The sequence below is a fragment of the Hyla sarda genome, chromosome 11, assembly GCF_029499605.1.
Source record: "Hyla sarda isolate aHylSar1 chromosome 11, aHylSar1.hap1, whole genome shotgun sequence".
NCBI classification, from domain to species: domain Eukaryota; kingdom Metazoa; phylum Chordata; class Amphibia; order Anura; family Hylidae; genus Hyla; species Hyla sarda.
Window position 1 is genome coordinate 41,531,120 of NC_079199.1, and position 22,757 is coordinate 41,553,876.

At 45.7% G+C, this 22,757-nt stretch overlaps 1 protein-coding gene across 6 annotated transcripts in view; it reads left to right on the plus strand.

Annotated features, from left to right (window-relative positions):
* Window positions 1-22,757, plus strand: part of LRRC9 (leucine rich repeat containing 9) — a 223,684-nt gene that overhangs the window by 141,706 nt on the left and 59,221 nt on the right. For 5 of the 6 annotated variants that reach the window (XR_008848684.1, XR_008848686.1, XR_008848687.1 and 2 more), the window contains one exon: window positions 11,894-12,065. Coding sequence is in view for 3 of the 6 variants with exons in the window: in XM_056545290.1 (XP_056401265.1) it covers window positions 11,894-12,065 (172 nt within the window). In the remaining 3 variants the exon portion in view is untranslated. Of the gene's footprint in view, window positions 1-10,562; window positions 10,678-11,893; window positions 12,066-22,757 lie in introns of those variants that run through there. The other variant, XM_056545291.1, reaches the window with a different exon arrangement.

The window sequence follows — 22,757 nt, forward strand, 5'->3', positions numbered from 1 at the left end:
TGCTCTAATACTGGGGACTTCCTGTGCGCAGCTTCCATGCAGTCGTTGTTCTGCTTTGGCTGTGGGTCACCTAGCGGCTCTCCGCCGCTCTATGTGGCTTAAAGCTTGGAATGCGGATGCCGCTTCCAAAGGGTCTCTCACTGTGCTTCCTTTTACGGGTGGCCGTCCTTTTGGCAAGCGCCTTGATTAGATTATCTCTGAGGCGACGGGAGGTAAGAGTTCCTTGTTGCCTCAAAATAAGGCTCGCCCTACTTCCCAAAGGAAGTCCTCTTCCTTTCAGACCTTTGGCTACAGCAAAGGGTCCGGGCAGGCGCCTTCGCGGGACAAGAAGGCTCCCTCGTTCCGGGAGCGCCCGTCTTGGAAGTCGGACTCCAACCGGTCCGGCTGTTTTGTGCCCAAATCAGGCAACCGCAAACCCACTTCTGCATGAAGTGAGGCCCCCACCCGCGGCTTTTTCTCGGGTGGGAGGTCGTCTCTTACTTTTTCGAGACATCTTCCGGGGGATCGCTTTTTTCGATCCCGGGCCCCCCGGTCGCCTTTTCTGGCGAAGCAATTTCGAGAGGCTCTCCAGTCTCTGCTTCTCCAGGGGGTTATCGTTCCTGTTCCTCCAGGGGAACGGTTACAGGGTTTCTATTCCAATCTTTTTGTGGTTCCCAAGAAGGACGGTTCTGTGCGACCAATCCTAGACCTCAAGCATCTCAACCGTCATCTTCTCATCCGTCACTTCCGAATGGAATCTCTCCGTTCGGTGGTGGCGTCCCTGGAACAAGGGGAGTTTCTTTCATCGGTGGACATCAAGGATGCCTACCTCCATGTGTCAATATTTCCAGGCCATCGTCGGTACCTCCACTTTGCGGTTCCGGAGGGGCATTTTCAATTCGTAGCCCTCCCCTTCGGTCTGGCCTCAGCTCCTCGGGTCTTTACCAAGATCCTTGCGCCAGTGATGGGCCTGTTACAGTCAAGGGGAGTCTCGGTGTCTGGACGACCTTCTCATCAAGGCTCCAACCAGAGCCCAGACTGGAGAATGTGGACGTCACTCTCCACACTCTGGATCGCTTCGGGTGGATGGTCAACGGGGACAAGTCAGTCCTCTGGCCTACCCAGTCTATAACCTTCTTGGGACTTCGCTTCGACACGGCCTCTGCCCGAATTTGCCTCCCGCCGGACAAACGTCTGGCGCTTCTGTAGGGGTCCGCTCCCTTCGGACCCAGGTCATTGCCCATCCGCACTTGTATGAAAGTCCTGGGTCGGATTGTGGCAACTATGGAGGCTGTACCCTTTGCCCAGTTTCATTACCGCCCCCTTCAACTGGCGATTCTCTCTCGATGGGACAGGTCTCCTCTGTCCCTCGATCGTCAGATTGTTCTCCCTCGCAGGGTCCGTCAGTCTCTGCTCTGGTGGCTCCGCTCCCCCCTTCTTCTCCAAGGGCGGTCATTTCTTCCCCTTCACTGGCAGGTAGTTACAACGAATGCCAGCCTGTCAGGCTGGGGCGGCGTGTTCAGGGATTGGATGGTTCAGGGACTCTGGTCTCCCCGAGAGACCCTTCTTCCGATAAACATATTGGAATTATGGGCAATTCTTCTTTGTCTTCTTCATTGGGAATCCCGGCTTCAGTCCCGTCCTGTCCGCGTCCAGTCGGACAACGCCACGGCCGTGGCGTACATAAATCGACAAGGCGGCACTCGCTGCTCGGCAGCCATGGCCGAGGTGACCAAGATTCTCATCTGGGCGGAAAGCAAGTCCGGGACTCTCAGGCTCTGGCCGTGGGCACCCTAGTGATTCCTTGGGTGGGGTTTGCCCTACCCTATCTGTTCCCTCCCCTTCCGCTCCTTCCCAGGGTTCTGAGGAAGCTCAAATCAGAGGGCGTCCCCGCCATTCTGGTAGCTCAAGATTGGCCCTGAAGGTTGTGGTACGCCAACGTAGTCAGGCTCCTGGATGACGCTCCACTGCGCCTTCCGCTCTGTCCGGTCCTGCTCTCTCAGGGTCCTCTTTGCCACCCCAATTTACAGTTGCTGCAGTTGAGACTGCGGTTTGGACGGCTGATGCTAGTCTGGGCCGTAAAGTGTTGCAGGCGGCAGTGGAAAGCCATCTGCCTGACTGCTTATCTGCCCACCCAAGGGACGGCTTTGGTACGTCCCACGGTCTGTGTCCCCCCAATGGAGCCGATAGAGAAAAGGAGATTTTTGTTTACTTACCGTAAAATCTCTTTCTCGAAGGATCCATTGGGGAACTCTGGATCCATTCTCTGGAACTTAAACTGATTACCTCAGGGCCTGAAGGTGGGTATATCCTGCTGGGTGGAGCCGACTTTTTTTTATTACCATAGTGTCACACCTCCTAGAGACAGCAGCATACACCCACGGTCTGTGTCCTCCAATGGATCCTTCTGGAAAGAGATTTTACGGTAAGTAAACAAAAATCTCCTTATCCTCACCATCCCCGGGGATGCTCCTGCACCCAGGGATGGTGAGGATATTAATTTATAAACTAGTCACCACCTCCCCTGAGAGGGGAGCTCTTCTCACCTAGTCCCGTTCTTGGCCAGCAGCGACGCCCACTCCACTTGATTAACGGGACGCGTCATTGATCTGCTTTGTCTGTTCAGTCAGCAGAGGGGACGTCACTGCTGGTCGAAGAACGGGACTAGGAGAGAAGAGCTCCCGTTCCCAGGGGACTACTTACGGCACGGCGTTGACTAGTTTTTTTTAAAGTATTTATTTCGTTTTGCATATCAATTAACAGACATTACCAACAAGGTAAACATAAAAAACAGCCTCCTTGTGTCCCAAAGACCGACTCCACCATAATGACAGGACATCCATCAGCAGTAAGGAAGGGTACCATCTGAGGCCCATCCGGAGAAAGCCCAGTACAAACAAACATACACTCACACATGCACACTTCCCAGTAATCCCATCCTCCCCTAAGTCCCCCCTAGTCCTCCCTTGAGAAAACAGTAGCACACTGTAGGAGACTTACTGGGATAATATAGCCGGGGGGTGGGCCGACACATCTATAAGAGACCAGGGGGTCCACACCCTATCGAATTTCCTAGGACCCTTGCGACTCACATACAATGCCTGATATAACGGGACATATCAGTTTACCAGGTTCAGCCATCTAGACAATGGAGGGGAAGAGGTATCCTTCCAGGACATCACCACATCCTTCCACGCACAGAATAAAATAAAACAAATCAGCAGGCATCTATGTGAACTAGAAACAACTTCATTGATAACCCCTAATAGACACACCGTAGACGTAAGTAGAAAAGGGAAATCCAGATTTTCCGCCAAAAACCCCATCACCTCCCTCCAAAAGGAGTTGATGACAGGACACTTCCAAACAGCATGCAAAAAGGTACCAACCTCTGAGGAACAACGAAAACACATATCAGACTGGGAAACACGTATACGCTTCAGTTTAGCAGGAGTATAGTACAACCTCAAGATATGTCTGGATTGGATCAACATATCTTTACTACTAACTACAGTGGAGTAATAGGAACCTTCAACCTCTTTCCACTGGCAGTCTGACAAATCTGGGATATCAGCCACCCATTTATGAAAGGCCTGTGAGAAAGGGCTAGGCCCCAGTGACTGGAAATGAACATAGGACTGAGTAAGGGGTTTAAAAAGATCTGTGATGCCCAGGAGAAGCTCCACATCAGAAAATGTTGGAGTGAATGTCAGGGAGCCAAACTGCGCTTGAACCGCATGTCTAAGCTGAAGATACCTATAGTAGGCATTTCTAGGGATGCCATCATTTTCCTTCATGTCTGAAAAGGACAAGAAAACCTGATCCTCCGCAAACAAGTGGATCACAAATTTGACTCCATGAGAACCCCAAAAGCCAGCCTCCTGTAACCCATGTAGGTGAGGTAAATGTACATTCCCCCACAAGGGTGCTCTAGGAGATTCCAGAGGGCGTGTAAATTTGCACAACACCACGGACCACACTTTAGCTATAGTTAGCAGGGGAATAAAAAAAGAGGAGTGAGAGTGATACCTGTAGAGTGAGTTAGTGAGAGCTTCATACGAACCCATAAGCGCACCAGCCAGGGCAGTTGCCGAGTTTGACAGATCCAGATCGATCCACCACGCTGCATAGACCAGTTGGGAGGCAATAAAATAGTTATATACATCAGGGGTGACTAAGCCGCCATGTCTTTTTGGAGCCTGGAGAAGAGCCCGACCAAGTCTGGGAGGCTTACCCTGCCAATAGAAGGATCCCAAAGCACTGCATAGTACTCTAAACTATTTGGGGGGGGGGGGGGAGGAATCAGAGGGGCTAAGTGAAAAAGGTACAGGACTTTAGGAAGGTAAATCATTTTGAAGATATTGATCCTGCCAACTAGGGACAGAGGGAGCCAGGACCAGGCAATTAACCGTTCCACAGTGGAGCATAAGAGCGTATCCAAATTCAGGGAAAGATAGTTCGTCAGGGATGCAGTAACCTCCACCCCCAGGTATCTAAAACAGGAAACCAGTTGTACCCCAGCCGGAACAGAGGAAGGGAGCAGGACTCCGGGTGAAAGGGCCATCAACGAGGACTTAGCCCAATTTACCCGTAAGCCCGAAATCGACCCAAACCGGTCCAGTAGGTCAATTAAAGACAGGAGAGAACCTTCCGCATCCACCAAATATACTAAAGTGTCATCCGCATAAAAGGAAACCTTCTCTACAATAGACCCCCTGGGGATGCCACAGATAGTAGGGTCTGTACGGATGGCCGGCGCCAAAGGCTCCACCGCGAGAGCAAAATGAAATGGAGAAAGCGGGCACCCATGCCTTGTCCCACGACCCAAGGGAAAGGGAGCAGAAACATCCACTGAGTCAAAGGCCTTATAGACATCTATACTGACTACCACTCCAGTAGGAAAGCCCTCCCTTACCGCTGCAATGTTGAATTGGAGGCGCTTCACATTCACGTTAGTAGCTCTACCCGGCATAAAACCTTTTTGGTCAGGATGAATGATGGAGGATATGACACCACGTAGGCGAGTACCCAAGACTCAAGTCAGGATTTTAATATCAATATTCAAAAGGGAGATAGGTCTATAAGAATCGGGCAGCAACGGGTCCTTCCCAGGCTTGGGAAGCACTACAATCAACACCTCCCTCATAGAATCAGGAAGAGACTCCACAGCAGCCATTGAATGGAATAATTTAAGGACCCTCCCGAGACTCCACAGCAGTGCTCCTCATTCATCCTATACCAATCGCCAACCATCCCATCCAGACCCGGGATTTCCCCATGGGAAGATCACGAATAGCCTTCCCTATTTCCTCAACTCCAAAGGGGCCATCCAGCACCTCCTCCTGAGCGCGACTAAGTTTGGGAAGGGATAACTCCTGTAAGAAACACACAATTTCCCCCTGACAGGGCCTAGGAGGGGCAGAATACAAGGAGAAATAAAGGTACCTGAAGACAGAATGAATCAGCTGAGGGTTAGACATCACAGAACCATCCCCACCCGTAATACAAGGGATAGAGGCAGCAGGATGACTAGCTCTCGCTAATTAGGCCAACAGTTTCCCATTCTTGTCCCCAAACTCAAAAAGGGCAGCTTCCCTATCTGCCAACCGCAGATGGACTCTATCCTTCTGAACCACCAACAAAGACCTCTGAGCCTTGGCCCATGCCCTTTCATTATCAGGAGAAGGATAATATACGTTGCCTCCAAAACGCTCACCTCCCGCTGCAACTCACGCTCCATAGCTGACCTAATTTTCCGTTGGCCCACTACACCCCCTATAAAGGCACCCCTGATCGTGACCTTGTAAGCATCCCATTGAACTAAAGGCTCACAATGAGAAACATTATGTTCCCAGTACTCAGTATGGGCAACGCCCAGAGACAATGCGAGAGAGCAGCCATGAACAGGACAGTCCAAGACAGTTCAATCCGGGGGGTAACAGGTGGGGCTGCATCAACCCATTGAAGAGCTTCAGATGGAGAGGTGAAGAACTTAGTAGAGGCCCCATCCACCATTCTGAGACAGGCAGGATACAGCATCGAGTAGCGGTAGCCCTTGGCATGCAGCTTTGAGCGGACTTCAGTGAACTGCACCCGCTGCTTACGGAGCGGCACAGAAAAGTTGGGGTAGAAAGACACTCTGCTCCCCTCGCAAATGACCTCTCCTTGAGACGTACTGCCTGAAGAACAGCATCCCTTTCCTTGAAGTGTAGAAGTTTGGCCAGGAAGGGACAAGGAGGACCCTCGGGAGCGGGGGGGGGGGGGCCTGGCTGGGACCCTATGAGCCTGTTCAACGGAGAAATAAGGAGAAAAGTTGTCCACTGGAAGAATCTCTTTCAGCCACATTTTGAGGAATAACAGGATCATTCCCTTCCACCTTTTCAGGAAGGCCCACAGGATGAATATTATTACACCTCAAGCGGTTCTCCATGTCATTCATACGGCTCAAAACTCCCGTAACTTGGCATTGTAGAGAATCAACCCATTCTGGCAAGGGATGGACAGTAACCTCCAGCATAGCGACCCTGCGCTCCACCTCTTCAGTGCGCTCACATAACTTTTGGGTCTAATGTCGCAGAATAACAAACTCCTGCCGTAGTTCATCAACTTTGGTCACTACAATGGATTGACAGGAATGACAGGAAGTTAAGGCAGCCAGTAGCTCAGAGAACCAATGATCCATAGCTGTAGCATCATAAACAGGCCTTTCAGGGGATAGTGGCTGCTGGGAGGCCGAAGACCGCTCTAACAATGACAGGGGCGGATGCGGAGAATCACCCCTGGGATGGTCCTGAGGTCTGGAGAACTGTCTCAGTACTTACGCCGCTTGTGTGGAAACTTTGGTAGTAAGCGGGGTCTGAGCACCAGGATCCCGCTGAGAGGGGCCAAAGGAACGGGAGGACCCATCAGCAGAAGAGGCCTCCTCATCCGAGGTCGGCCACAAGGCATCAGCATAATGTTTGCACTTCTTATTCCTTTCACTACCACGAGGGCCTCCCATGATTCACAGGGTCACACAAGGAGCAGGTATAGAGACACTAGTAACACAGTCCAAGGAGTGCAGGTCACCTCTATAGATATAGCAGTCCGTAGGCACCACCAGACCCAGCAGTTCAGGGCAATACAGAGAGCAGGTAGAAAGGCGCCAGGTGGAAAGAACAGGCGGCACCACCACTCCCTGCAGGCCAAGGTCACACAGAGAGCAGGCAGAGAAGCACTTGTTATATAGGACAGGCAGTAGGGGGCAGCTCAGAGGGCCAGGCAGTCCACAGGAGACAGAGGGAGCACCACAAGTCCCAGCAGGCTCTCAACAGAGATCACGTAGAAAGTCACTAGGGCTATTATGCAGGCAGTAATAGGCACCTCAGTGGATAGGCAGTCCACAGAGAACAAGGAGAGGACCACAAGTTCCAGCAGGGGCCCAGCCAGGGCACAAAGGCACTCACGCAGCAACCCCCTTCAGTGCACCAGATGCTAGCAGTGAGAGGTAGGGAGATGCAGTGTCTCCTTCCCTCCAGCGGGAGCAGTTACTCGATGGCCCTGCCCACGAAGGCCAAAGATGGCGCCCGTCCTTCAGGATGCCCGAGGGTCCAAAAGCAAGGAAGAACCAGGAGAGGCCCCTCCATAGCCCACCACCGTACAGCCCGGTCACAGAAAACCTCCGACACCAGCCCGCCTCAGCTCCAGACCTCTTCCACACTCCTCCACTCAGCACCTCAGACTACTGCCACCGGAGACCGCCCACAGCTCTCAGAAGCACTGGAGCAACAGTTGTGCCCCACAATTCCGGACCCCAGAGGGACCGAATATCCAGAAGACCGGCCGGGAAGAGTGAGTGTACAGGGTAGTTAATGGCAGAGCAGTGGGAGCTCCTAGCACACACGTCCTCTCAAACCGGCATCCAGGCAACGCCCCCGGCAGTGACTAGTTTATAAGTTCATATCCTCACCATCCCTGGGGGCAGGAGCGTTCCCGGGGATGGTGAGGGTAAAGATTTTACCCTAAATAACGCTTGGCAAAGCGGTTATATAGGGTAAAATCTGATGATAAGGCTAAATGGTATGTCCACCCTTTGAAGCAGACAGGCTCCTTTTCAACACCTGACTAGTGTGATGTAATGTCCCAGGTCACGCTGCAACCTGGGAAAACCTGAGACAACACTCATTTTGTATGCTTTTAAAAATAAACACCAGGCAAAGATCACATAAGAATTGAGAAAGCAGCCATCAAACACAGGTGCAGACACTATATTGTGAATTACACTAACTTTACAGCCCCGTATTACAGTCAAATAAAATAAAAATCCTGGAATACCCCTTTAAGTCTGTTTCACTCACTTTTTTCTTCTTTTTTACCTATAAGAGTCTCAGACTTTACTATCTTGTGTTTATTCCCTTAGCTGTGTTATACTTTAAGTGCTTTTAGGTCTGTTTTCGGTGGCGTTCTTGTTTGATGCATTTATAGTTTTTCTAGCATTTACCAAGTCCTGTAAAGAAGCCTGATAGTATGCTGTGTTTTGCAAACTATGCCACAACAAATAAAGCTACGTTGACTTTTTATTTATGACTTTATTTGCTGTAGACTTTAAGGGGGTTATCCCAACATTTAAAGCTCCATGGCATAGGAGATCGGTGGAGTTCTGACTTTCAGGACTGCCATGATCACAAGAACGGAGGTCAATTGTCATCCACAGCTCCATGCATTCCCTGTGAATGTAAATGGCTTCAACGCTTGGCAATGTTTAGAAATCCAATAGACCACAAGTGTCAAACTCAAGGCCTGCAGGCCACATAAAATGACTTGGTGGGCCAAGTTTGACACATGTGGTCTATTGGATTTCCAAACATTGCCAAGCTCCAAAGCCATTCACATTCACAAAGGATGCATGAAGCAGTGGAATGCTGTCTCTCTCTATTCACTTGGAGCCAATTGATCTCCATTCTTGTGGTCAGAGAGGTCTGAATTCCAGCAAAGGCAGTGGGTGCCATCTTGGATTCTGAGCTATCCTTTGAAAGCCTATCCTGTAAGACTTTAAGACTTGGCAAAACCCTATTAAGGTAACATTTGACAGTATTGTTTATCATCAGAAAATAGCTGTGATATATGCTGCAAAACGCTGTGTGTGTAACCCGTTGTTACACTAATGTTACATGAACGTTAAATGGTTTCATTTTTTTCATCCAGTTTTACTGATGCGTTTTCTCGACCCAGCCACAGATATGGAGACCCAAATTGAAAGCATTATAGTGATCTATGCTTGTAATTTGTGTCATTAGACCTGTGGCCGGGCCTTATAATAGACATAACACTTTTCTTTTTCCATCTAAAGACCCATATGAGGGCCTGATTTTTTTTGCGCTACCAATTCTACTTTGTAATGACATATTTCATTTTACCTCCAAATGTAGTGAAACAAAAAAAAAAATTTGTAGGGCAAAATAAAAAACACCAATTTGCCACTTTTGTGGGCTTCCCTTTCTACCCAGTGCACCTTTTAGGTAATGATGACACATTATCTTGATTTTGTAGGTCCATACAATTAAAATGATAACCAATTTATATAGGTTTTTATTTATTACAGTGGGGATCAAAAGTTTGGGCACCCCAGGTAAAAATTTGTATTAAAGTGCATTAAGAAGCCAAGGAAAGATGGAACAATCTTCAAAAGGCATCAAATTACAGATTAGACATTCTTATAATATGTCAACAAAAGTTAGATTTTATTTCCATCATTTACACTTTCAAAATAACAGAAAACAAAAAATGGCGTCTGTAAAAGTGCAGAGTTAATATCTTGTACTGCCCCCTTTGGCAAGTATCACAGCTTGTAAACGCTTTTTGTAGCCAGCCAATAGTCTTTCAATTCTTGTTTGAGGTATCTTTGCCCTTTCTTCCTTACAAAAGTCTTCCAGTTCTTTGAGATTTCTGGGCTGTCTGTCACGCACTGCTCTTTCAAGGTCTATCCATAGATTTTCAATTATGTTGAGGTCAGCAGATTGTGAAGGCCATGTCAAAATCTTCAGTGTAGGCTTCTTGATGTAATCCCCTGTGGATTTCGAGGTGTGTTTAGGATCATTATCCATTTGTAGAAGCCATCCTCTCTTTAACATCAGCTTTTTCACAGATGGCATCAAGTTAGCATCCAAAATTTGCGGAAATTTTATTGAATTCATTTTTTCTTCTATCCGTGAGATGTTCCCTGTGCCACTGGCTGCAATACAACCCCAAAGCATGATTGGTCCACCCCATGCTTAACAGTTGGACAGAGGTTCTTTTCATTAAATTCTGTTTCCCTTCTTCTCCAAACGTACCTTTGCTCATTCCGGCCAAAAAGTTGTCTATATGTTCATTTTCAAAGTTCAAACACTGATTTTTGTGGTGAGGACGTAGAAGAGGTTTTCTTCTGACGACTCTTCCATGAAGACCATATTTGTACAAGTATCTCTTTATAGTGGAATAGTGTACCACACCTCCAGTGTCTGCCAGATCTTTCTGGAAGGATTGTGCAGTCAAATGTGGGTTTTGAATTGTTTTTCTCACAATCCTGCAAGCTGTTCTGTTTGATATTTTTCTTGGTCTTCCAGATCTTGCTTTAACTTCTACTGTTCCTGATGACTGCCATTTCTTAATTACATTCCGGACAGAGGATATTGACATCTGAAAATGTTTTACTATCTTCTTATAGCCTTCTCCAGCTTTGTGAGTGTCAACTATTTTCAGTTTCAGATTTCTAGACAACTGCTTCGAAGAATCCATGGTGCTGATTGTTGGGGCAAGGTCAGATGAGTCTGGGCATTTAAAACCTTTGAGATTGACATCACCTGGTTTTCCCAGATGATGATTGAGAACAATCCATGACACTGGCAGGTCTCAGCTTTGCAAAGTGGGCAGTACATGCTATAAATTCTGCAGGGTGCCCAAACTTTTGCAGACGCCATTTTTTTGTTTTCTGTTATTTTGAAAGTGTAAATGATGGAAATAAAATCTAACTTTTGTTGACATATTATGAGAATGTCTAATCTGTAATTTGATGCCTTTTGGAGATTTTTCCATCTTTCCTTGGCTTCTTTATGCACATTAATACAAATTTTTACCTGGGGTGCCCAAACTTTTGATCCCCACTGTATATGAAGTGACCAAAAATATGCATTTCTGGACTTTGGATTTTTTTTACACTTGCACCTTTGGCCGTGCCCTTTAATTAATAGGATATTTTGATAGTTCAGACATTTACGCGGCGATACTACCTGTTTTGTTTTTTTTCATTATTTTATTTGAAAAATGGGAAAAGCAGGGGTGATTCAGACTTTTATTAGGGAAGGGGTTAATGCATGTTTATTACTTTATATATATGTATATATTTTTAACATTTTTTTTTTTAGCCCCCATAGAGGAATATAACATGCAACCTTTAGATTGCATACACTGATCACTGTTGCTCCATAGAACAGCATTGATCAGTGTTATCGCTGCTCCATTGCGGCATCTAAAGGGTTAATGCCGGGCATTGTCCCGATCGGCGATGTCCGGCATTAGCCTTTGGTCCCAGTTATACACAGGGAGCCCGCAGAGGATGTAAATATACAGCCATTTGCAGGAAGGGTTTAAAGTAAACTCTGGCTGCACTACTGTAAATAATAATGCAGAGACGCACCACTAAAAATGTTTGCAAAATTGTGCTTAATACCAGCCAAAATGCACGTAAATCTTGGACTCTACTGAAACTTTCAAACCACTGCAGATTTGATCTAGATCGGTTATATAATTGTGCCCTGTCAAATTTGCACAGTACAATGTACAGTAGAACACAATCCGTCTGTTCCCATTTTTCTCGTATTGTTGAGCAATAGGAAATTACAGACAGCTGCTTATTTAAAAATTGATTACAGTCTAAATAGGCATTTTTATATTTCAGACAAGAAAACCAAGCACCATGGAGGTGTGATGAATAACCCACGCAGCGTGAATGCAGAAATTGCTTTCAGGCAGTTCAAAGGAGGAACAAGTATTTCTTCCACGTACTTACAACAAGGCAACCAGAATCGAGCAGCGCACTTCCAAGCAAACAATCTGGAGCAAGAAGGAAGGTGTGTACAGCTAATGAATAGCCACTGCTGGGACTGCCGTCCTGTTAAACATATTCTGTTTTATTTTACCTGCAGCCTACACACAGGGAAGCAACTGTGCAGTGAACTGAATCATTAACCAAAAATATAAGACCTATTTATCAGCAGAACTAGAAAAACCCTTGACCATCCTGCCTGTTTAGGCTAGGGCTCCATTGCGACCTTTGACATTATTGTGACTTGCAGGCACACAAATGCCTATGATAAGCCCTGGTCTTATTGAGAATAAAGGGTACACATTGGGAAAAAGTCAGTCCAACCAATCGTTTTCGGCAGGATGGGCTGACTGTTACATGCATATGAGCCTCCAACCTTTCCTCCAATAGATCTCGGGGGAGTGGATGGTTGGGCATATTCGATTTCAGCCACCCAATCCTCTTGTTCTCAGGAAGACAAGCCACTATTAGAGAAGTATGACAGATGCTTATACCTCCTTTCTCTATTCTGAACACATAAACACTAATACCATGTAAAGCATTCATGTGTATGGAAGGGGGTGTCACGATTCGGCTGGCTGGAGGTGGATCCTCTGTGCCAGAGAGGGATTGGCGTGGACCGTGTTGGTGGACCAGTTCTAAGTTGCTACTGGTATTCACCAGAGCCCGCCGCAAAGCGGGATGGTCTTGCAGCGGCGGTAGCAACCAGGTCGTATCCACCAGCAACGGCTCAACCTCTCTGACTGCTGAAGATAGGCGCGGTACAAGGGAGTAGACAAGAGCAATGTCGGACGTAGCAGAGGGTCAGGGCAGGCAGCAAGGATCGTAATCAGGGGCAACGGTAGGAGGTCTGGAACACAGGCTAGGAACACACAAGGAAACGCTTTCACTGGCACAATGGCAACAAGATCCGGCAAGGGAGTGCAGGGGAAGTGATGTATAAATAGGGAGTGCACAGGTGAACACACTAATTAAACCTGCTGCGCCAATCAGTGGCGCAGTGGCCCTTTAAATTGCAGAGACCCGGCGCGCGCGCGCCCTAAGGAGCGGGGCCGCGCGCGCCGGGACAAGACCGACGGGGAGCGAGTCAGGTACGGGAGCCGGGATGCGCATCGCGAGCGGGCGCCTCCCGCATCGCGAATCGCATCCCGGCTGAGAGAGACATTGCAGCGCACCCGGTCAGCAGGTCTGACCGGGGCGCTGCAAATGCGAGGAAGTTGCGAGCGCTCCGGGGAGGAGCGGGGACCCGGAGCGCTCGGCGTAACAGTACCCCCCCCCCCCTTGGGTCTCCCTCTCTTCTTGGAGCCTGAGAACCTGAGAATAAGACTTTTGTCTAGGATGTTGTCCTCAGGTTCCCAGGATCTCTCTTCTGGACCACAGCCTTCCCAATCCACCAAAAAAAAATTTTTTCCTCTGACTGTCTTGGAGGCCAGAATCTCCTTCACGGAGAAGACGTCAGAAGAACCGGATACAGGAGTGGGAGAAACAAGTTTGGGAGAGAAGCGGTTAATGATGAGTGGTTTAAGGAGAGAGACATGGAAGGCATTGGGAATACGAAGAGAAGGAGGAAGAAGGAGTTTGTAAGAGACAGGGTTGATCTGGCACAAGACTTTGAAAGGACCAAGATAGCGTGGTCCCAGTTTGTAACTGGGGACACGAAAGCGGACATATTTAGCAAAGAGCCATACCTTGTCTCCGGGAGCAAAAATGGGGGGAGTACTTCTTTTCTTATCGGCAAATCTTTTCATCCGGGATGAAGCCTGTAAAAGAGAATTTTGGGTCTCTTTCCATATGGTGGAAAGATCACGAGTCACTTCATCCACAGCGGGCAAACCAGAGGGCAAGGGAGTAGGGAGGGGGGGAAGAGGGTGACGGCCGTACACCACGAAAAATGGGGACTTAGCAGAAGATTCGGAGACTCTGAAGTTGTATGAGAATTCGGCCCATGGTAGAAGATCTGCCCAGTCATCCTGGCGGGAGGAAACAAAATGCCGTAAATAGTCACCCAGGACCTGATTAATTCTTTCTACTTGCCCATTGGATTGGGGATGATAAGAAGAAGAGAAGTTTAATTTAATCTTGAGCTGTTAACAGAGGGCCCTCCAGAATTTAGACACGAATTGGACGCCTCTATCCGAGACGATATGCGTGGGCAATCCATGAAGGCGAAAAATGTGTACAAAAAATTGCTTTGCCAACTGAGGCGCTGAAGGAAGACCAGGAAGAGGAATAAAATGTGCCATCTTGGAAAATTGATCAACGACCACCCAAACAACTGTGTTGCCACGGGATGAGGGCAAGTCTGTAATAAAGTCCATACCAATCTGTGACCAAGGCTGTTCGGGAACGGGCAGAGGATGAAGGAGGCCAGCAGGCTTCTGGCGAGGAGTCTTATCCCGGGCACAGACAGTACAGGCCCGCACAAAATCAACAACGTCCGTCTCCAGAGTCGGCCACCAATAAAAACGAGAGATGAGTTGCAAGGATTTTTTGATGCCCGCATGGCCTGCGAGATGGGAGGAGTGTCCCCATTTGAGAATCCCGAGATGCTGGCGTGGAGAAACGAAGGTCTTCCCTGGAGGAGTTTGCCTGATGGAGGCAGGAGAAGTGGAGATCAGACAGTCCGGAGGAATGATGTGTTGCGGAGAGACCTCTACTTCAGAGGCATCAGAAGAACGAGAGAGGGCATCGGCCCTAATGTTCTTGTCAGCAGGGCGAAAATGAATTTCAAAGTTAAAATGGGTTCAAAGTTAAAAAAGTTAAAAAGAACAACGACCACCTGGCCTGGCGAGGGTTCAGTCGTTGGGCAGACTGGAGATAGGAGAGATTCTTGTGATCAGTGTATATGATAACTGGAAATTTTGATCCCTCCAGCAGATGCCTCCATTCCTCAAGCGCCAATTTAATGGCCAGTAGTTCTCGATTCCCGATGGAGTAATTTCTCTCCGCTGGAGAGAAGGTCCTAGAAAAAAACCCACAAGTAACAGCATGCCCGGAAGAATTTTTTTGTAGAAGGACAGCTCCAGCTCCCACTGAGGAGGCATCTACCCCCAATAGGAAGGGTTTAGATGGGTCAGGTCTGGAGAGCACGGGAGCAGAAGAAAAGGCAGACTTGAGATGTTTAAATGCGTCTTCCGCTTGTGGAGACCAGGACTTGGGATTGGCATTTTTCTTGGTTAAAGCCACGATAGGAGCCACAATAGTGGAAAAGTGTGGAATAAATTGTCTGTAATAATTAGCAAACCCCCAAAAACGTTGGATAGCACGGAGTCCGGAGGGGCGTGGCCAATCTAAGACGGCAGAGAGTTTATCTGGGTCCATTTGTAGTCCCTGGCCAGAGACCAAGTATCCTAGGAAAGGAAGAGATTGACATTCAAAGAGACATTTCTCCATTTTGGCATAAAGTTGATTGTCCCGAAGTCTCTGAAGAACCATGCGGACATGCTGGCGGTGTTCTTCTAAGTTGGCAGAAAAAATCAGAATATCGTCCAGATAAACCACAACACAGGAATATAAGAGATCACGAAAAATGTCATTAACAAAGTCTTGGAAGACGGCAGGGGCGTTGCACAGGCCAAAGGGCATGACCAGATACTCAAAGTGTCCATCTCTGGTGTTAAATGCAGTCTTCCATTTGTCCCCCTCCCTGATGCGGATGAGATTATAAGCCCCCCTTAAGTCCAGTTTGGTAAAGATGTGGGCACCTTGTAGGCGATCAAAGAGTTCCGAGATAAGAGGTAAGGGGTAGCGTTTTTTTACCGTGATTTTATTAAGTCCGCGGTAGTCAATGCAAGGGCGTAGGGAGCCATCTTTTTTGGACACAAAAAAAAATCCAGCTCCGGCAGGAGAGGAGGATTTGCGGATAAACCCCTTTTTTAAATTTTCCTGGATGTACTCTAACATGGCAAGAGTCTCTGGAGGTCTCAGCAGGTCTGACCGGGGCGCTGCAAATGCGAGGAAGTTGCGAGCGCTCCGGGGAGGAGCGGGGACCCGGAGCGCTCGGCGTAACAGGGGGTTAGCTGCCTGGCATACAAACGTGTATGTGCACATAAGGGATGCACAAATTCCATTTTTTTAAGACCGAGTACAAGTACCGATACTGTTTTCTAATACCCACTAATGTCAATTACCAATATTTTTTTTTCTTTTGAGAAGTCTACATTTTATCAAGGTTACTGGAGGAAGGATGGTGTCTACACTGAGATAGTCAGATATACACACCAACCAAAAAAGACCAGTGATGTAAAAATGTCTCGTTTTATTAAACATGTATGCAGATAAAGAAAAACACATTAGGAATAGAAGACAAGCGAAACGTACGTTGGGGTTGGAGGTGGTAGGTAGGCAGTGCATGGCAGGATGTTCTTATTTGGTATTGTACTATTTATATGCTCTCATTGTATGTATCTTATTGCATTTACCTTTTGTCTTGGTCCACTGTTTGCTTATGTAAGCCTTGTGGATTTCCTCAGTTTGTAAATTCTTTAGCATTTTTGATCCATACCATAGAAATCTGCATACTGTTTCCCTGTACTTCGTACTGCTGTTTCCACCATACCCCCTCCATTTTTTCTGCAGTTGTTCACTTGGTGCCTTGTTTTTATATATTTCTTCTATTCCTAATGTGTTTGTCTTTATCTGCATATATGTTTTTAAAAAAACAATACATTTTTACATCACTGGTCTTTTTTGGTTGGTTTGTGTATATTTGGTATAAGAAGTGTATAACCAGTCCTCAAGGGATTACAAAGAGGAAAAAAAGAAAATGGGGGAAGGGAAGGTGTAAAAATGTGATGTATAGTGGAAATGTAAAATATATGTAAATGGATAATCAGAATAAAGTGTAAAATACATGTATACCCATTGAGTGGTGGTAATTATGCTCAATCTACATATTGATGTGTTTGCACAAATAATAAAGTAAAATGAATTAATGATCAAAAGTCATGTCAATCTATCTGCATAGAAAATCCACCCACACCTGCACAAGGGGCATGTATGAATGGATATATATGCACAAAGATTAGTGGAGTAACAGAAAAATAAATTAATAGAACATTTATAAATTAATAAATAAAAACCTGAGAATAAATATATTACAAAATGTATTGCATATAAATAATAATGGATACCTGGGCAGGGCCCTTGCTCCAGGTATACCACAGAAGAATAGAGCAAAAAATAGATACAAAATTGCTCCAAGTCCTGTTCTTGAAGAGAAGTAGCAAATAATAGTTTATAGCTTGTAACAAGGAGAGTGACTGCAAGCTGTCACAAAGTATTGCTGTTCATTAGATGTTACCTACAGTGCACTGAGGTTTTGAATTATTTGACAAAGAATGATAGTACCTTGTTCTCAGATGCAGTTACAATATTACCGTAGGTAGATGCAGTTGGTCCCCTTCAGAGTGGCGTGCTCCGTTTATATAGGGATCGTTGCTGGCACGGTCCTGCGCCCGGCCTTCTTACGGTACTGGATTACAGGAGACAAATAGTGGCAATAGCATGGCACAGCGTCCGGCCCTTAAGTGATGGATGATGATGGCAATGTAAGCGTCAGTGGCACTTGTAGTCCCCTCGTCTCTGTGATCAATCGGAGCGGGTGCTTGCAGTTCTCTCTGGAATAGCTGGAAAAATAGCGCTGTGTGCAGCACAGTGAGGTGAACGGTCAGCATCCCTCGTGTCTATTGCGCGCGAACCGCACAGTGGGATTCAAGTGTGGTGCACCAGCGCTGTCAAGGTAAGTTTAAAAGCAAGTAAAGATGTCAAAATATCTGGATGTAGGTGAAATTCTCAGAGAATTTCCCTGAGAATTTCACCTACATCCAGATATTTTGGCTACTGAGGAATACGGCAGTAAGCCGTGAAACGCATATAGCCTATATTCTAGATCAAAGACTATTTGAAATTATCCATCTTTACTTGCTTTTGAACTTACCTTGTCAGCGCTGGAGCACCTCACTTGAATCCCACTGTGCAGTTCGTGCGCAATAGACACGAGGGATGCTGACCGTTCACCTCACTTTGCTGCACACAGCGCTATTTTTCCAGCTATTCCATAGAGAACTGCAAGCACCCACTCCGACTGATCACAGAGACGCGGGGACTACAAGTGCCACTGACGCTTACATTGCCATCATCATCCATCACTTAAGGGCCGGACGCTGTGCCATGCTATTGCCACTATTTGTCTCCTGTAATCCAGTATCGTAAGAAGGCCGGGCGCAGGACCGTGCCAGCAACGATCCCTATATCCACGGAGCACGCCACTCTGAAGGGGACCAACTGCATCTACCTACGGTAATATTGTAACTGCATCTAAGAACAAGGTACTATCATTCTTTGTCATATAATTCAAAACCTCAGTGCACTGTAGGTAACATCTAATGAACAGCAATACTTTGTGACAGCTTGCAGTCACTCTCCTTGTTACAAGCTATAAACTATTATTTGCTACTTCTCTTCAAGAACAGGACTTGGAGCAATTTTGTATCTATTTTTTGCCACCACATTGCAAGTACTAAGATGGACTATTAACTTCATTTTTATGTTTCCTATTATCATTTGAGCAATCTTTTTATTTTTTCTGTGGTATACCTGGAGCAAGGGCCCTGCCCAGGTAGCCATGAATAATTATATGCAATAAATTTTGTAATATATTTATTCTCAGGTTTTTATTTATTAATTTATATATTTTCTATTAATTTATTTTTCTGTTACTCCATTAATCTGTGTGGATATATATGCATTCATACATGCCCCTTGTGCAGGTGTGGGTGGATTTTCTATGCAGATAGATTGACATGACTTTTGATCATTAATTCATTTTACTTTATTATTTGTGCAAATACATCAATATATAGATTGAGCATAATTACCACCACTCAATGGGTATACATTTATTTTACACTTTATTCTGATTATCCATTTACATATATTTTACATTTCCACTATACATCACATTTTTACACCTTCCCTTCCCCCATTTTCTTTTTTCTTCTTTTCCTCTTTGTAATCCCTTGAGGACTGGTTATACATTTGTATAAACTTTTTTCGGCTACATTGTTGCAAGTCTTTTGGGATTTAGACTTTCCAGTTAACCTCGGGATTGCAGCTGAGTGAGCTGCACTACCCTCCTTTTTATTTTCTATATTTGGTATAAACCAGTGGTGCAGTGGTGGCTATTTGCATATGGCCGATTTTTTTCTGTTGGTGATATAACTGAGATAGTCAGAAAGTACTGAATCATAGGAAATGTAGTTTTTAGCCTTTGATCTGCACAGTTAGACAGCCCTCCCAGAAGTATTACAGCAAGTAAAAAGGGCAGCATGATGAAACATGACAAACAAGTCTGAAGTTTGTATTGTTCACATAAATGTTTTATTCTTGTGCCCAGCTGATGGGATGATATTCTAAATCAGCCTTAAAGGGGTATTTCAGGCAAAAACTTTTTTTTATATATCAACTGGCTCCGGAAAGTTAAACAGATTTGTAAATTAGTGCATGAGAAAACAAAGAAAAGTCGGCACTCACCGGATTTCCAATTCAGCAGATTTTATTGCACATTTCTCACAGCCGTAGTACAATTCTCGGGGAGACGACGGATGGTACAAGGGGGGTACCACAGAGAGGCGACACCTGTGTTTCGCACTCAGTAGTGCTTCAACGGGCCTGCTGAATTGGAAATCAGGTGAGTGCCGACTTTTCTTTGTTTTCTCATGCACTGATGTTATATTCTACGTGAGTCAGAGCACCACCATATCCTCACTCCGCTACAGCGACTTAGTGTCCACCCGCCTTCAGGTACAGAAGCCAGCAGTGCCGAACTACTCATCTATACGCTACAGATTTGTAAGTTACTTCTATTAAAAAATCTTAATCCTTCCAATAGTTATTAGCTTCTGAAGTTGAGTTGCTGTTTTCTGTCTAACTGCTCTCTGATGACTCACGTCCCGGGAGCTGTCCAGCTCCTATGGGGATATTTTCCCATCATGCAAGGCATATTCTCCCATCATACACAGCTCCCGGGACGTGACATCATCACTGAGCAGTTAGACAGAAAACTTCAGAAGCTAATAACTATTGGAAGGATTAAGATTTTTTAATAGAAGTAATTTACAAATCTAAGCAGTAGAAGAAAACCACACTCACCCGTACGTTGTGCACCGAGACTTTATTGCGTGAAGATCATAAAAATGAACACCAGGCGCAGGTTACCGGCAGGAACGCCAAAGAAACACACACGTGAAGTTACAACTGTTTCACGGGACTAGCCCGCTTCGTCAGACAACTTCACCTGTGTGTGTCTTTGGCGTTCCTGCCGGTAACCTGCGCCTGGTGTTCATTTTTATGATCTTCACGCAATAAAGTCTCGGTGCACAACGTACGGGTGAGTGCGGTTTTCGTCTACTGCTTGGATACTATAGCGATTTGTGCCTTTCTTACCTGCACCCTGTACTAGCACCTGTGTTGGTCTCACCGTACTCCTTTACACGGATCCTACCATTACTGCATACCGCCCTCGCTTGCCGGAGCTGTGCCGGACATTTCATATATGTCTCTACACATTATGTAATTTACAAATCTGTTTAACTTTCCGGAGCCAGTTGATATATAAAAAAAAAGTTTTTGCCTGGAATACCCCTTTAAATGTGTCCTGTTGAGCTCAATAGCTTTTATCAAGTTAGAATAGAATATGAGGTGATGATTGTGGTGAGACCAAAAAGAAAGAAAACCTACTATTCTAAGACCATACAATGATCAGTTTGACCATAACAAGCTCTTTGTATAAGGGAAATTATATATATGGCAAGTACAGGGGTTCCTGTTACACATGATGTTTTTACTTATCTAGTGCAGAATAGGTTATTATTAGAGAACAGTGTGGAGGTTCTTGTGTATGCCTAGTGCTTACCTGTTTTAGCTAATATGGCAGGCATGGGCTCTCAGCCATATTAATTCTATTTCATCATTATGATAATTGCTTAATGCTGAATACATTTCCTATTTCATGAATCTGCTGGCTTTGCAGAGAGAGGTAGTGAAGGCTCATCTTTGCATTTTATATAATTGAACTACTGGTGTTGGAGTCCAGCCAGGTAAACTGATTAGACTCATAAGTGGGTCGGGGTCAGTTCACATTATGTGCAGTTTTATGTGCAGGAAGTCTGCTGACACAAGACAGACCACTTCATCTGTCACATTAATGGTCTAGTCACATGTACAGTATTCTGCCCAGATTTGATGTGCAAGATTTTCTGCTGCAGATTTCAATGTAAACTAAATGACTGAACACAGCTTCAAATCCTGCGGATCAAATCTGCACAGAATACTGTATGTGTGAATAGACCCTAACACTGATTTTATGTGGGTTAGGCTGGTTAACTTTGAACAACGCATCTAAAGTGAAAGTAAAACGTTACCGGTTAGCTCAGGGGGCTGTTCGGGGTCCCCTACTTTCCTCCTCGCTGTCCGATCACCGAATGACTGCTCAGTGCCTGAGATACGGGCATGAGCAGTCAAGCGGCAGAATCATTGATCAATGGTTTCCTATGAGAAACCATTGATCAATGTAAAAGATCAGTGTGTGCAGTGTTATAGCCCCCTATGGGAGCTATAACACTGCAAAAAAAAAAAAAAGTGAATAAAGATCATTTAACCCCTTCCCTAATAAAATTTTGAATCACCCCCCTTTTCCCATTAAAAAAAAAAAGTGTAAATAAAAATAAACATATGTGGTATCAGAAATGTCCGAATTATAAAAATATATCGTTAATTTAAAGGAGTACTCTGGTGCAGAGTATTCCTGCTCCGTCCTACCCGGGCTGCAAAAAAAATGAACAATCTCTCACCTTCCTGGGTTCCCGCGGAGCACCACTACAGCTGATCGGCCCTCCGGTCCATCTCCTTCATACTTCCGTGTGTAACGAAGCGTCACATGGCGCTAAGCCTATCGCCGGCTGAGGCAGAACATCGCAGTGGCCGGCGATAGGCTGAGCGTCATGTGACGCTTCGTTACACCCGGAAGTATGAAGAGGATGGACTGGAGGACCGATCAGCTGTAGTGGCGCTCCGCGGGAACCCAGGAAGGTGAGAGATGGTTCATTTTCATTTTTTTTTTTTTTGCAGCCCGAGCCCGGGCAAGATGGAGCAGGAATACTCTGCACCAGAGTACTCCTTTAACCGCACAGTCAGTGGCGTGCGCGCAAAAAATTCCAAAGTTCAAAATAGCGTATTTTTGGTCACTTTTTATATCATGAAAAAATTTATAAAAAGCCATCAAAAAGTCCGATGAATACAAAAATGCTACCACTAAAATGATCCCTTATACTACCCCGTACGCAAAAAAATAAAAAAGTTATAGGGGTCAGAAGATGACAATTTTAAACGTATACATTTTCCTTCAAATGTATACATTTCCTGATTTTTTCCAGAAGTACGACAAAATCAAACCAAGTAGGATATGATTTTAATCGTATGGACCTACAAAATAAAGAGAAGGTGTCATTTTTACTGAAAAATTTACTGCGTAGAAACAGAAGCCCCCAAAATTTACAAAATGGCGTTTTTTCTTCTATTTTGGCGCACAATGATTATTTCTTCTGTTTTACTGTAGATTTTTGGGTAAAATGACTGTTGTCATTACAAAGTAGAATTGGTGGCACAAAAAATAAGCCATAATATGGATTTTTAGGTGCAAAATTGAAAGGGTTATGAT